The sequence below is a fragment of the Lissotriton helveticus genome, chromosome 4_1 (assembly GCF_964261635.1).
Source record: "Lissotriton helveticus chromosome 4_1, aLisHel1.1, whole genome shotgun sequence".
Lineage (NCBI taxonomy): Eukaryota > Metazoa > Chordata > Amphibia > Caudata > Salamandridae > Lissotriton > Lissotriton helveticus.
In genome coordinates this window covers 1,586,240,614-1,586,253,618 of record NC_136063.1, presented here as the reverse complement: position 1 = coordinate 1,586,253,618, position 13,005 = coordinate 1,586,240,614, and the positions used below count along the sequence as shown (strand labels likewise).

Below are 13,005 nucleotides of genomic sequence, written 5' to 3'. Positions count from 1 at the left end.
GTAGTGGGTGGGGGTGGTCACCAGCTGCTTGAGTCCCAGGTTTGCGAGGTTGTCCAGCAGGGTGGTGGTGTTGCGGTCGTTGTTGTTCTCCAGGTGGAAGTTGAGGTCCCCGAGGAGGATGTAGTCGGCTGAGGGGAGGGCGAGCGGGCTGATGAAGTCGGCGATGTCCTCGCTGAATTGTGTGCGTGGTCCCGGGGGTCTGTAGATGAGGGTGCCTCTGAGGGTGGTCTTGGGGTTGACGTGGATCTGGAAGTGCAGGTGTTCGGCGGGTGCGATGGTGTCATCGGTGTTGGTCGTGATGCGGATGGTGTTCCTGTGGATGATGGCGATGCCTCCTCCTGTCTGGTTGACGCGGTCCCCCCGGATGATCTTGTAGCCGTCCGGGATGGCGATGGCGATGTCGGGCGCTGAGGAGGCGTTCATCCAGGTTTCCGTGAGGAAGGCGACGTCTGGGTCTGTGGTGTCGAGCAGGTTCCAGAGCTCGACGGCGTGTCTGTGGACGGAGCGGGTGTTGAGCAGGATGCACTTCAGGTGGTTGCTGCTGGTGTTCTGCTTGGTGGACGCTGGTGCAGTGGAGGTCCGGATGCAGGAGAACTTGCAGGCCTGGCAGATGAAGGGTCCGTGGGTGCGTCTCGGGGTGGCTCGGTAGCATCCAGGGGTTCGGCCGGCATTGAGTGCATTGAGGGTGGCGGCGTCGTACGTCCGGCGGGTGGGCTGGGGTCTGCGAGGGCCAGGGGTCCTGGCGCTGGGCGCGGTCCAGGCGCGGACGGGCGCAGACGGGCTTACCTTTGGCACACCTTCGGCGCTCAATCGGTGCTCCCGCTGCGCGCATCCGCTGCGCGGTCGCTCAGGGGGCATCATAAGAAGGGGGACGGGAGGGCGGGTCTGCTGGGCTGGGCGAGCGTCCGGGCCAATGGGCCGGTGGTGGGCGGGGCCGCAGGGGCCAGCGGCGGGAAAAGTGGCGAGCGGCCGGCTCCACTGTGGCTGGGCCGCTCGGGGGTGCTGGGGGGGGCGGCGGTGGCGGCAGGCAGGCGGCAGGCGGGCAGGCAGGGCAAGGAGGCTGGCTAGCAGGGCAGCAGGCGAGTGAGGGGGGTGACCCGGCCTCATTACCCTGATTCACTCCGCCACCCCTTGCATGTACCCAGCAGTCTATATAGACAAACATACACTTGGGATTTTAGCGGTATGGTGTGGGTTAGAACATAGAAGTGCAATTTTACACAAGGGGGATAGTAGGCTTCCACTCCAGTGACACAGACAAAAAGGTCTGGGCACAACCTTCGGTGTGTAGTAAGCCTATGGGATGCTTAATACGTCCCTCCAGATCACATAATAGGTCCAGGTCTTCAATTGGTCATGGGACTGGCCTAGGCCACTACACACACATTAGCTGATCATGAGACTAAGGTCAAAACCAAAATCCAGGATACCAGTCACACAATGGAAGACTCCAGCTAGGAAAACACGACTGTAATCATTCAGGGGGCATTACTGTCCCAACAAAGCCTCAGGGCTTGATTATGAGTTTAGCTGTCCGTGGACCATCAAACTCATTGTACCACCACACCAGCGGTCCAACCGGCTCTGGTGCTTAATCGGCATTGCAGTTCTAAGGCTCACAAATGGCCTTTAGAACTGCATCGCCGCGGAACCACCAAAGCACAGCCTGTCAGACCGTACGAGGAAAACCATAATCTGGCAGTCGACTTTCATGGTGTGGGAGCGGGGCGCTGGCGTGGCGGCAGAATGGCAGCCTTCTCCCACACCACCAAAGTGGTAATTAGGCAAAGGCAGAATTAGGCCTTATGTTTTAAATCCTACACTGCATGGAGTCTGGGGAATGGACAAAATAACTAGTTTGTTACATTGTTGGAAGGTGTCTTTGGAAGGTAATGTTCTCAGTTTAGCCAATTTAAGGTTAACCTCCTACTGGCACCTTAAATTTTTACTGCAGAGCCGTTATGCCTTTAACACGATCAAATGCTGTCAAAATTCCTTGCTGTTTTAAGCCACAAGTGACCAATATCTTGCATCAATTAAGTTGGTCTTGTGACCAATGCAAATGCTTTCATCATTTATCAACTCCTTCTATGCTCATGACGGAATGGTTCTGTCATGAGCCACAGTGTTTGTGTACTCATGATGAAACCATTCTGTCATGTGCACAAGAGCACGAAATCCCTCTGCTGCCAACAGCAGAGGTATTTCCTTTTTTTGTTTTTGCCTCGGGAGGTGGGAAGAGCTTCCCCAAACTCTTGAGGCATTTTTTTTCTTCAGTGTAATGATGATCGCGTGCTGACATCGTTACATTGAAACTGAAATGAGCCAATTGGCTCATTCAGTTTTAGTGCTTCAGTGCTCATGGAGCTATCCCAGCTCCCGGGCACCGAAACACACGAGGAGAATCTCCCCTTTTCAATGGTACCCCTCCTTCGTAGATCCTTGCTTGGGGATCGCCGCAGGAGGACAAACTCCAAGCAGGGATCCACCATTAGACTCCATGGAGGGCGGAGCGGCCTCTTGGGAAAGGGTCTTTGCCCCTCCTATATATATAAATGGGCATATTCAGTCTTTCTAAACCCCCACCCCCCCGGCAGATCGGGGCAGTAGCCCCAATCTGCCCCCGCAGGGGGGCAGAAAGCACACTAGACACCAGGTATTCTTTTTTTCATAGTTCAGGGGTGGGGGCCAAACAAAAATGGTACAGCCTTTATCCCCGCCAGGGGGGCAGATGGGGGTTATTACCCAACATCTACCCCACCAGGGGGGCAGAAAGCCCCTATAGGCACCAGGGATTTTTTTTAATACAAAGGGGTGGGGGCAGCCCACAATGGGCATGCCAATGCCCCCACTTCAAAGAAAATTACCACAGTATGTCTGCCCCTCCGAGAAGCAGATGGAGGCAATAGCCCCTGATCTGCCCCCGGGGGGAGCAGAAAGCCTACTAGGCACCTGAGATTTTTTTTATGTAGGGGTGGGGGGCTGCCCAGTTTGCGTGGTAATGGTAGCTTTTTTTCATAGCTAAATTTGGTTTTTGCAGAGGATTCCAGGTCAGAAAACGTTGGGCGATCCACGCAAGTTAAACCTCCCTGGACTTCACCAGATGTCTAGTTTTCAAAAATGTCTGGGATTAGTATGTTTCCCTAGATGGCCTCTGAGCCTGGGTTTAAAAACACAGGTGACTCCCTTGCAAAACAAGGTATTTTTGTAATCGATCATTTTGAAGTCTCCACAGTACGTTTTGGGCCGTTTCCTGTCACAGGCACTAGGCCTAACCACACAAGTGCAGTATCATTTCTATCGGGAGACTTTGGGGAATGCTGGGTTGGTGGAATTGTTTGGATACCCTTAGATTCCAGAATTTTCCATCACAAAAATTTGAGGAAAATGTTTTTTATTTGACAAAGTTTGAGGTTACCGGGTTCTGTTACCCAGAATCCCTTGCTAAGAGGCACACATGTCAATGAATCCTGGATTGCCCTGGAGGCCTAGTTTTCAAAAATGTATACGTTTGCTAGGTTTTCTTGGGTGCTGGCTAAGCTAGAGCTAGGGTCCAAAATCCACAGTTACACTTAAAAATGTATCCACATTGCACTTTGGGCCATTTCCTGTCGCGGTACTAGGCCTACCCACACAAGTAAGGTAACCTTTTTATCGGGAGACTTAGGGAAACAGAATACTAGAACAAGTGTTATTGCCAACTGACTTTATGTGCATTTCTGCCTTCCAAATGTAGGACATGTGTAAAAAAAAGAAATCATTTTGAAAAATGGCCTCTAGTTCACATGCTTGTATGAGTACCCACAGTTTTCGGAGATGTGCAAATATCCACTACTTCTAAACTCTATATTTTGTTCCCATTTTGGAAATGTATAGGTTTCCTTGATACCTATCTTTCACTCTTTATATTTTATCAAATGAATTGCTATGTACCCGGTACACAATGAAACACCATTGCAAGACGCAGCTTAGGTATCGGCTCTGGGTTCCTTGGTGAACCTGCAAGTCCTGAATATCCCCACAACCAAAAGTGCCCTGCGGATGTAATGGTATATTGCTTTCAAAAATCTGCCATACTTAGAATAAGTCACAGGTGAAAATGTGGGCTCAAATGGCTGTTTTTTTCAACTCAATTACAATATTTTTCATTTTCAACTGTTTCTATCAAATAAAACCTTGAAGGATCTGCACAAATGACCCCTTTCTGAATTCATAATTTTGCCTACTTTTCAGAAATATATAATTTTCCGGGATCCATTATTGCTTTCACACCCAATTGTACCACTAACTGGAAAGAGGTTGAAAGCACAAAAAATAGGCTATGTCCCAGTAAAATGTCAAAACTGTGTAGAAAATGATGGTTTCTGACAAAAGTCTGCCTGCTCCTGAAATCTTTTTTCTGAAAGTGGCGTAGATACTTAGTTTATCAGTAAGATATTCCAGTTCAAACCCTGATGTTGAAGATTACTGAACACACCATATCAACGGTAAGAGAGAAACAGTATTCTTTTTATAACAGAAGCTCAAGTTACTTCTGGAAAAGTACTTGGTGATATAGTACCCCCCACCGAGAGAGAAATATTTCTACTGTTTCACAACCCAAGGTATGTCATGGTATTGCTTGTTTGCTGTTTTTCACTGCATTGTGACGTAATCTCTTTTCAGACAAGCCCTTTTTTCCATGAAACACTGCGCTACTCCTGCTGTGGGGCATTCCACCATATGGGCCCTATTACCAGTTTTACGGTGGAGCAGTGGGACTGCCCTACTGTCGCACCGCCAAACCTGTGTTGAGACCGCCTGCCCTATTAGGACTTTTTAAGTCTTGATGGGCTTATCCGTTGGCATTCCCATGGCGGTGCCTATAAAATAGGCACCACAATGGGAACGTCAAAAGAAGTTCCAGCATGGCATGGACTGAAAATTCCATGCCGTGCTGGAACTTCTAGCATGCTGTGCCCCCTGTGTGCATCCACAAGGCATGAGGTACAACGGGTTCCTGTAGGGCCCCTTCCTTTCCTCATCTCCACTGTTTTCATGGAGGAAAGACCACCATGAAAACAGTGGTGGTGATGAAAGTCATAATATGCTTGGCGGGACTGCTGCAGTCCTGCCAAATATATAGGTGCCACTGGACCGCAGCACCACCAGCAGGGAACGGCAGTTACCTGGCAAAGTCGGTGTTCTCAAGGCAGCACAACCACTAGGGTCATAATGAGGCAGTCGTAAGACTGCCACCGCCATGCCACTACGAGTCTAGCAGTCCTCTGACTGCCAGACTTGTAATAGGCTCCAATATGTTGTATAGGGTACTCTACTGCAGTAATAAACCACGTTCATTGGTGTAAATACTGTGATTTTGTTTATCACTTGAGAAATAATTGTTGTTTTCTTGTTTTCAGTTAGATCTTTGTCCACCATGGTGAATCGAATAGAACTGCTGTCAAAGCAAAAGGGGTAAGTTTAGTTTGTTTTGTATATCACTGGGTGATAAGACTGATAATTTTACATTTTTGGGAGGGGAGGGTTTATACAGTAGATGTACATCTTATAACTGAGTACTTGAAGAAATTCAGAGCAAGTGAGTATGGGTCACATCTCTACAAATCAGTTAGAGGACATAATTTTTCTGAAATTTCAATCAAAAAATTAAATCCCACTTGAAGTGAAAAGAGATTTTTTCATGCATTATTAATTATCGAGTTATGTATAGAACTAATTATATGCAGTTTTTTTATTTCATTAATTTATACATTAAAAAAGGTTGTTGGAATATTTTATAATTAAACAATATTTTAAAAAGTGTACATTAAATTAAATGTATTTTACATTTGAACTATTTTAAATAATTATGTTTAACATTTGTTCCTAATGGGTTTATTTTAAGTCCCTGTCGCCATTATTTTCCATGCAAGGGTGATGTAGTATCCGTGATTTGCCATGTGTGTTGGAGTTACTACTGTTTCTTTTTTGGCAGTAGTAACTTGAACTCGTAGGTTTTTCTCCATCCTATTTTTCAGGAGGTAGAGATGTGGAAGTCTACACTTTTGAGTTACTTTACTCCCTGATTTAGTAAATAGTCAAAAGTGGTAAAGTTAATCAAAAGTGTAAGAGTAAATTGCCTGTGTAAATTATTCACTAGTGCAATTTACCTTTGTGACTAGTCCCAACATTGTTCAAGTGCCTTAAAATCTTGAAGGCAGTTGCTTCTATTTTATGTCTTCATTTTTCGCTCTGCTAGTGGTGTATTGCTACGCTATTTTTCCAAGTCATTTAGAGTAAATGTAACACATACTTCCGTGTAAATATTTTTCATAGTTAAGTCTGCAGTGGATTACATGTGGCTCATTGTGTGTTGCTGGCCGGCTGAAGTCAGACAGCCACCTAGAAACCATGCTGCTATAGAATCCAAATGACTGATTAATGGATTTACCAGGTCGCTTATTATAACTGAAGACAAAAACTTTGTCTTCATCTCCATCCAGTAGCTACTTTTTAGGAAATGTGCAAGGGCCTGACATTTTCAGGTATTAAGATACTAGATGGTCTACTAGAATAGGTGGCATTGCCACCTTCTAGTACAGGTACCAAGTGGCAGCAAAGGATTTGCTCCCCGTTTTTGTGGTTCTCCGATATTTCACTCAGGAGGCCAAACCAGGAGACCTGGAAAACAATATCTTTCCTTTCCCTAATGTCAAAGAATGTAATCGCAAGACACAGCTAGAAGATGTATTATTTTCCCATTAACTGTACAGACCAATATTTAAACAGTGTTGCTCAAGTAGTTGATCAGTGGTTTAGATGTTGCTGTAGAAAAATTGATGTTAGAAATCCTTCCCTTTTTCACTTTTCGCAGGCAGTGCTTAATTTGTAAAATAAGTGCGAGGGCCCTGACCAGGAAGCAACTGCAGTTGCACCACGCATTGCCCCTGTCGTCGATGCCAAAACAACTAACCATCTCTCTCGCCTGCAAGTGCAATAGTTCAGATTACTTGAGGTCCCCAAAACTAAAGGAATGGCGGGGGAGGCAGGTATTAGTCATGTTTTATGTTTATTGTATTCATAGACAACCGTTCTGCTTATCTCTAAATTAGATGAGCAGCACCACCGTGTGACAAACTGTCAGTGTGGTGTTGACAATTAGGTGCCGAGCACTGGAAACCACTGGCTAAAATTAAGCACTGTTCACAGGTTTTATAATGGCTTTGTATTGTGACATAGTGTTTATTATTTTTTTCAACATTCTGGGAGCCGATATTGACTAGTGTACATGCAGAATTGTGAACAGTGTTCCTTTTCTCTCATTCCAAGAACAATCCTTCTATCAATCATAGACACCAAACATTGTGGAGCTCCCAGTACTGACTGAGTTTCACAGTCTGTAGACCTGTGGATAGCATCTGCTTTCATGGATCCTATTGTAACACTGCCTCCATCGTTAAGACATGCAAACATATTCGTTTTAGGGATGTGAGGTCATATAAAGTGTGCAGGTGTAAACATTGATTTTTCTTCTATTAAGCTGGCATTATGATGCGTATTAGTGCATTTGATAATTCTACAGACCTTGGATGCCCATAGTGAAGACCTATTTCCGGCCTTAGCAGCTTGGAATTACTCACTTATGCTTAGTATCAGGCATTGTTTTGCATAAGTGTTTTTTTTCTCGGATGCAGAATTTTACAAGAATATATCATCTTTGAAAAAATTCAAGTTTTGCTGATAATTAAATTTGGTTAAACTTGTTCTCAATGCTCCGATCCACCAGGGTCCATGGAATTATCTGACGCATATTTTGGATTTTCTGAGTAATTAAAGTTCACCCTGTGCAGAGGATAACTCATTTCATTTTTAAGTATTCCTGGCACACCAGCCCCTTCCCACATAGAAAGATATTGCTCTTTCGCGAGTAGGGATGCGTATGAATCTGGCTAAAATGTATCAAGGCCTCAAATAATGAAATCTGGCATTTAGCCAAATTATAAGATAATTTGTATCTCTAAATCAAAAGAAAATTATTCAGGCACTGGAGAACTCGTTGCTTAAAGCACAAGGCATTTCTCTTCTTCTCTCTTCAAACAATGTGGTCTGTGGCATGTCTTATAAATATTTCCCAATAAAATAACAAGGCTTTTGGGAGAGGCCAGTACCTTTTTCCTGTGACCTCCTCAGTCTCTTCCAGCAAACAGATGGAGATTCCACATTGTGTCTGAGTTGGTTAAAGATTGGGGCTTGATTAACTTTCTTTATGATGTAAAAAGATGATTTTTCCAATGCAATTGGCTCTGAGGAAGCATATCAATTAGAAGTTCTTTGAGTGACTAATTGAGGATGTGGAAGTTCAGAATGTCTACTGAGTTGTTATTTTCACATTTTCAATAATAGCCTAAAGCGCTTTCTGATAAATTCACCTAAATGCTAGGCAAGCTGGGTTGCCATATAACTCGCCTGTTTTCCACACTGTAAATTTATTATTTAGGTTACAATAGATCACCTCGCACTAACTAGGACTGATCTGTTGACACCATACCTCAGCATCATTTAACATGTTTTTTTCTCACTTTCAACCATTCGTCTTTACTTCCCTACCCCAGTAGTTGAATTATTGATATCTCTTTGGCAGATCTTAATGCAGATTTGAGCCCAATGCTCATTTAATTAAGAAGTTGTTTGAGTCAATCCTCTATCTAAAAGATGGGATTTAAATGCCTTCTCGCGCTTCTTCCTACCTAACCTCTGACATATGCCAGTTCTTTTTATTGTTTTGTTGCTTTAGGAGACTCCATTATTGACTCCTTTTAATTTCGGAGACCATGAACTTTACATGATATTTTGATATTTCTAATAATGGGTATGCATTGCTAATAGACAACAACCCGATGAATCACTCTATCTTATGGCGGGAGAATTAACTATTCTTGCATCACACAGGAGAGAGACTTGTGGCAGTACAGACCTTTTGCAAGTCTTCCACCCCTGAAAGGTTCAACCGAAGCATCCCATTGACTGAGAAGAGCTGTAGCTTGGTGAACAGTGCTTAATTTGAGCTGGTGGTTGGCAGTGGGGGCAACGACTTTAATTTTTGGGGGCCGGCACTTACTTTTTCGGCACAGGCATTTACCTCCAGCAACAAAGGAAAAAATGCAGAAAGACCGAGGAAGAGAAATGTGGAAAAACCGTTGCATAGGGTGCAAGCAAAAGCCAGCAAATTGAAAGAGCAAGGGACTGTGAGTGTCTGGTAGTGAATTATAGAGGCATGAGGTGGATTTAAGACACAGCCAGCACCACATGCTTTTTTCTGGTCAGAGAGGATCTTCCAGGGTGAAGGGTCATGGTACCCTGGTATGATTTAATATGGCAGCTTGAGCATTGTCAGATCACTGGTGACGCAATGAGGCACCAGCTCTAATTCCCCTTTCTTCTTCCATATTTCAGGACCAACTGATCAAATGGTTTAGAGCCACCATGGCTCTTCACACACCAATCCTATGGGCTGAGGGGCAGGTCTAGGGTGAATGTTTTGCCAACATCATGAAGATCCGACCTAGGATTTCAATCTGGTGGTTCAGGAAACCCATTGAGGTGCAACTTTGTCTACCTAGCTGTACTGGCTTGTTTACGTTGAACTTTGTACAAAAACCCAATAAAAAAAATAAGCACGAAGTTTCTGCCCAGTGCTTTACTTCTGGTCTTCCTCAATGACAACGGGGGTGGGGGGAGAGGTGTTCTCGCTGTCTGGATTAGTGAGGGGAAGGTGGTTAAATATGCATCACTTACTCATTTAAGAATGGTAGCTGTTTCCGCGCATCTGGGTTTGGTGCAATATTTAAGAACATGCACGTACAAGACCAGATGTGCCTTTTACAAGTATATAACACAGTCCGTCACTGTAACTTTAAGGGACATTGAAGAACCGGATCACAGTGAATAATTGCTGCATTTAAGGTACTGGCATGCCCCTAAACCCAATAATATTTTTTACACTGGCAAGCTAAAATGTTTTTAATCCAGTGCACTAATCATAGTGAAGTCATATACCACACCAAAACACACACACAATGTAATCTTAGTAATAATGTATTTGTGTAAGGTAACATACATCGTTGTGGTTTAGCCTGCATATTTTACGTTTATGATGATTCTAATACTATCAGTGTTTTAACGTGAAATATCTTTTTAGGAATGTAGCTGAATAATAGGAAGTAAAGCTATGAATCCTACATGTTTCCCTTCTTTTAGACTGGAATATCACATTAGCCCCACAGGAAAAGGTTGCTACATCACATCTGAAATGTTCTATGTGGAAGTTATGGTGAAAAAAAATGGAGAAGTGACTGATGTAAAATTAGCTCACCACGGGGAAGCCCCCATGGTAATGTATTTCCCCATTATGTATCTTACTGGGTGACTTGTGAATTGTTAAACAGTTTAACTGCATCAAATGTATCGTTCATAATAGTTTAGGCTTCATACACTTCCAGTAAGGATTGGCATATGTTTGTAGTTCATAAGAAGGTTAACAAAGTTGTAAACATCGATACTTTAGAATTTACATCCTATCATTCTAGCACTCGACAACTTAAACCTGTACAACACTTACACTTCTAAGAATTTGTTGCGGTTTTCATGTACAGTGGTGGCTCTAAAAAAATAGATTTTAATTTTGAAAAACGTCATCGTGGAACATAATTACCTTCAGATGAAATGCACATATTTGTAGTAGCTTATTTGTTTGCACCACAATGCATTCTAAGGCTTGCATTTGATACTAGCTACTTTTATCACCAAACTTTAATTTTAGTTTTTATAAGGTGATAAAAGCTGCTGCCTCAGAACGCGCTTCAGGGGTGGCGAAAATAACACTGGGTAGAGCTGGTGCAACCCCAACCTGTGGCAAAGTTCAGAAGTGTTAAATTCCTCGTCTCCCACTGTGCACATAACCTAGAATCTGCTTTAGCCCAAGGGAGCATCGAGTGAGGTTTACCCTTATCTTGGATAAATCCAGGTGAGACAAATGGTTATTTAAAATGTTTATTTTGGATATAAAAATCCATAAAACACATACATCTGAAATACAATTTGTGGATAAAAACGGAGTAAAAACATAAATGAAATTAGGATGGTAGATAGCAGCCAGTGCATAGAAAAAAGTCGAAAATCCAGTGCTGAAATAGCACACGGGCAAAACACAGAGCAGCAAAAACTCTGTTGTAATCAGAGTAAATAATAATAAATACAATTTAAATCCAGAATATAGAGTGCGATCGGCCCTAAAAAATGCTCAAATAGAAGACACACAAGAATTACACTTCCTTATTGGACACTACAGATGCGAGAAAGCCAGGCAGCGTGGAGAAACTTGTTCATAGCAACCCCAATAACTTCGCTGGTGTCGAAATGCAGAATGCGAAGCGCAAACACAAATTGCCTAAAGCCCAGGACTTTGCACAACAAAGGTTTTAACATTGGTGACTTGGTTTGGCATAAGCGGGAGAAAAGAAAGCAAAGTGGTGGAGGGTTTCTTCTGGCGGGTTACATGAGGGGCACATGCTCGAGCTACAATACTTTGTGCCCCACTTCACACAAACTATTCACCGGGAGAGTCTATTACCTCTATTTTAGGTTGAGTTGTAACAGAGCACAGCCAGGAAGAGTGACAAAGAACAGTTCATAAGCAGGTTTAATCTTAATATCCATGAATAAATCAGTCACACTCCCTGCTTTGACAATTTTCAGTTCCCTCAGACACAACTGCTCCTCGGTTTTTAATCACGGAGTAAGGGTCATGGTACCCGGTGAATCCCAGAGAGAGGACATACCAAGTGCGTGAAGCAAGGACTTGATGTCAGCAAGCCAGGTGATCTTATCCCACCGCTGGGACTTTAGGAGCTCCTTAATTGAAGTTCTGTAGGATTCCATTTCCTCTGAAGACCAGAGTCTATGGCAATACAAGATAGGTCTAGCATAACAGCATGATTAATAGGATAAAGACCCAGGTGTAGGAGCTGGGGAAGACGAGGGGCAATCTGCTGAAGGTTAAGAACACTCCTCACAAACCTATTTTCTATACTACAGAGTTCATCGTCAGTCAGTCAGTCAGTCAAGTTTATTTGTTTGATTAATTAAAATCTTACAAAAATGCTAATAAAATCATCAGAGAATAACAAGTTTAAAAGAGCATGTACATAATTATTCTAATATCACATAATTTGTAAATTAAAAAATATTTTCTTCAAGTTTTTTACCAATCATAGATAAAAATTTTACAAATGCAGAATTCATAAATATGTCGTTCGGGTTTAGGCATGCCATTAATGCTTGTCTACTTGTCCTTACCCCACGGGCATTAAATAGTCTCTTAAGGATAATTTTCCTTTCAGCTTCTATTGCAGGACAAAGACATAGTAGGTGTATGATTTCTTCTTGTCCACATTTACATAGCCTACATATGGTATTGTCCTCACTAATCTTCCAAGACTGGAGATGACACAAGCCTGGCCAAAGTCCAAAACGGGCTTTTATGAAAATTCGCTTACTTTGCTGTGACCATGATGTTTCAAGGTATTCTTGGACTTTTTTATTTTTTATTTTTTTTAAAACCTTTATTTGAAAAAGGAGTACAGTTACAGACCCACAACCACCAAGGCCGGTCAGTTAGACGGATAAAAAATAACAAAGCAGTACACAGCTCATCAGCTGACAACCCGAGGGTCCGGCAGTGTATAAACTCGATAGTATCCGGAGCTCATGGCGGGCGGGGATAATAAAAGGTTTCATATTTTATAATACATACACAACAAAAAGAAAACACAAAAAAGAGTTTGAGGCAAAACCAAGCAATATAAGGACTGTTACATGCGATAGGGGGGAGACAAATGAGCAGCAAGCACAGAAAAACCATGGAAAAGGGGGGAGTGGGGATCGAGAGTGAGCAATACATCACAAATAACAGTAAGGCAAAATACCGAAACGTACAGTCAAGGAGATTGCAGAACATCAGGGAAC

General features: G+C 43.2%; 1 protein-coding gene across 1 annotated transcript in view; it reads left to right on the top strand.

Moving 5' to 3' along the window:
* LOC144827606 (mediator of RNA polymerase II transcription subunit 1-like) overlaps positions 1-13,005 on the top strand; it is a 648,236-nt gene that overhangs the window by 238,473 nt on the left and 396,758 nt on the right. The window contains exons 4-5 of the mRNA XM_078685852.1: positions 5,403-5,457; positions 10,240-10,372. Of these exons, the coding sequence (XP_078541978.1) occupies positions 5,403-5,457; positions 10,240-10,372 (188 nt within the window). The remainder of the gene's footprint in view (positions 1-5,402; positions 5,458-10,239; positions 10,373-13,005) is intronic.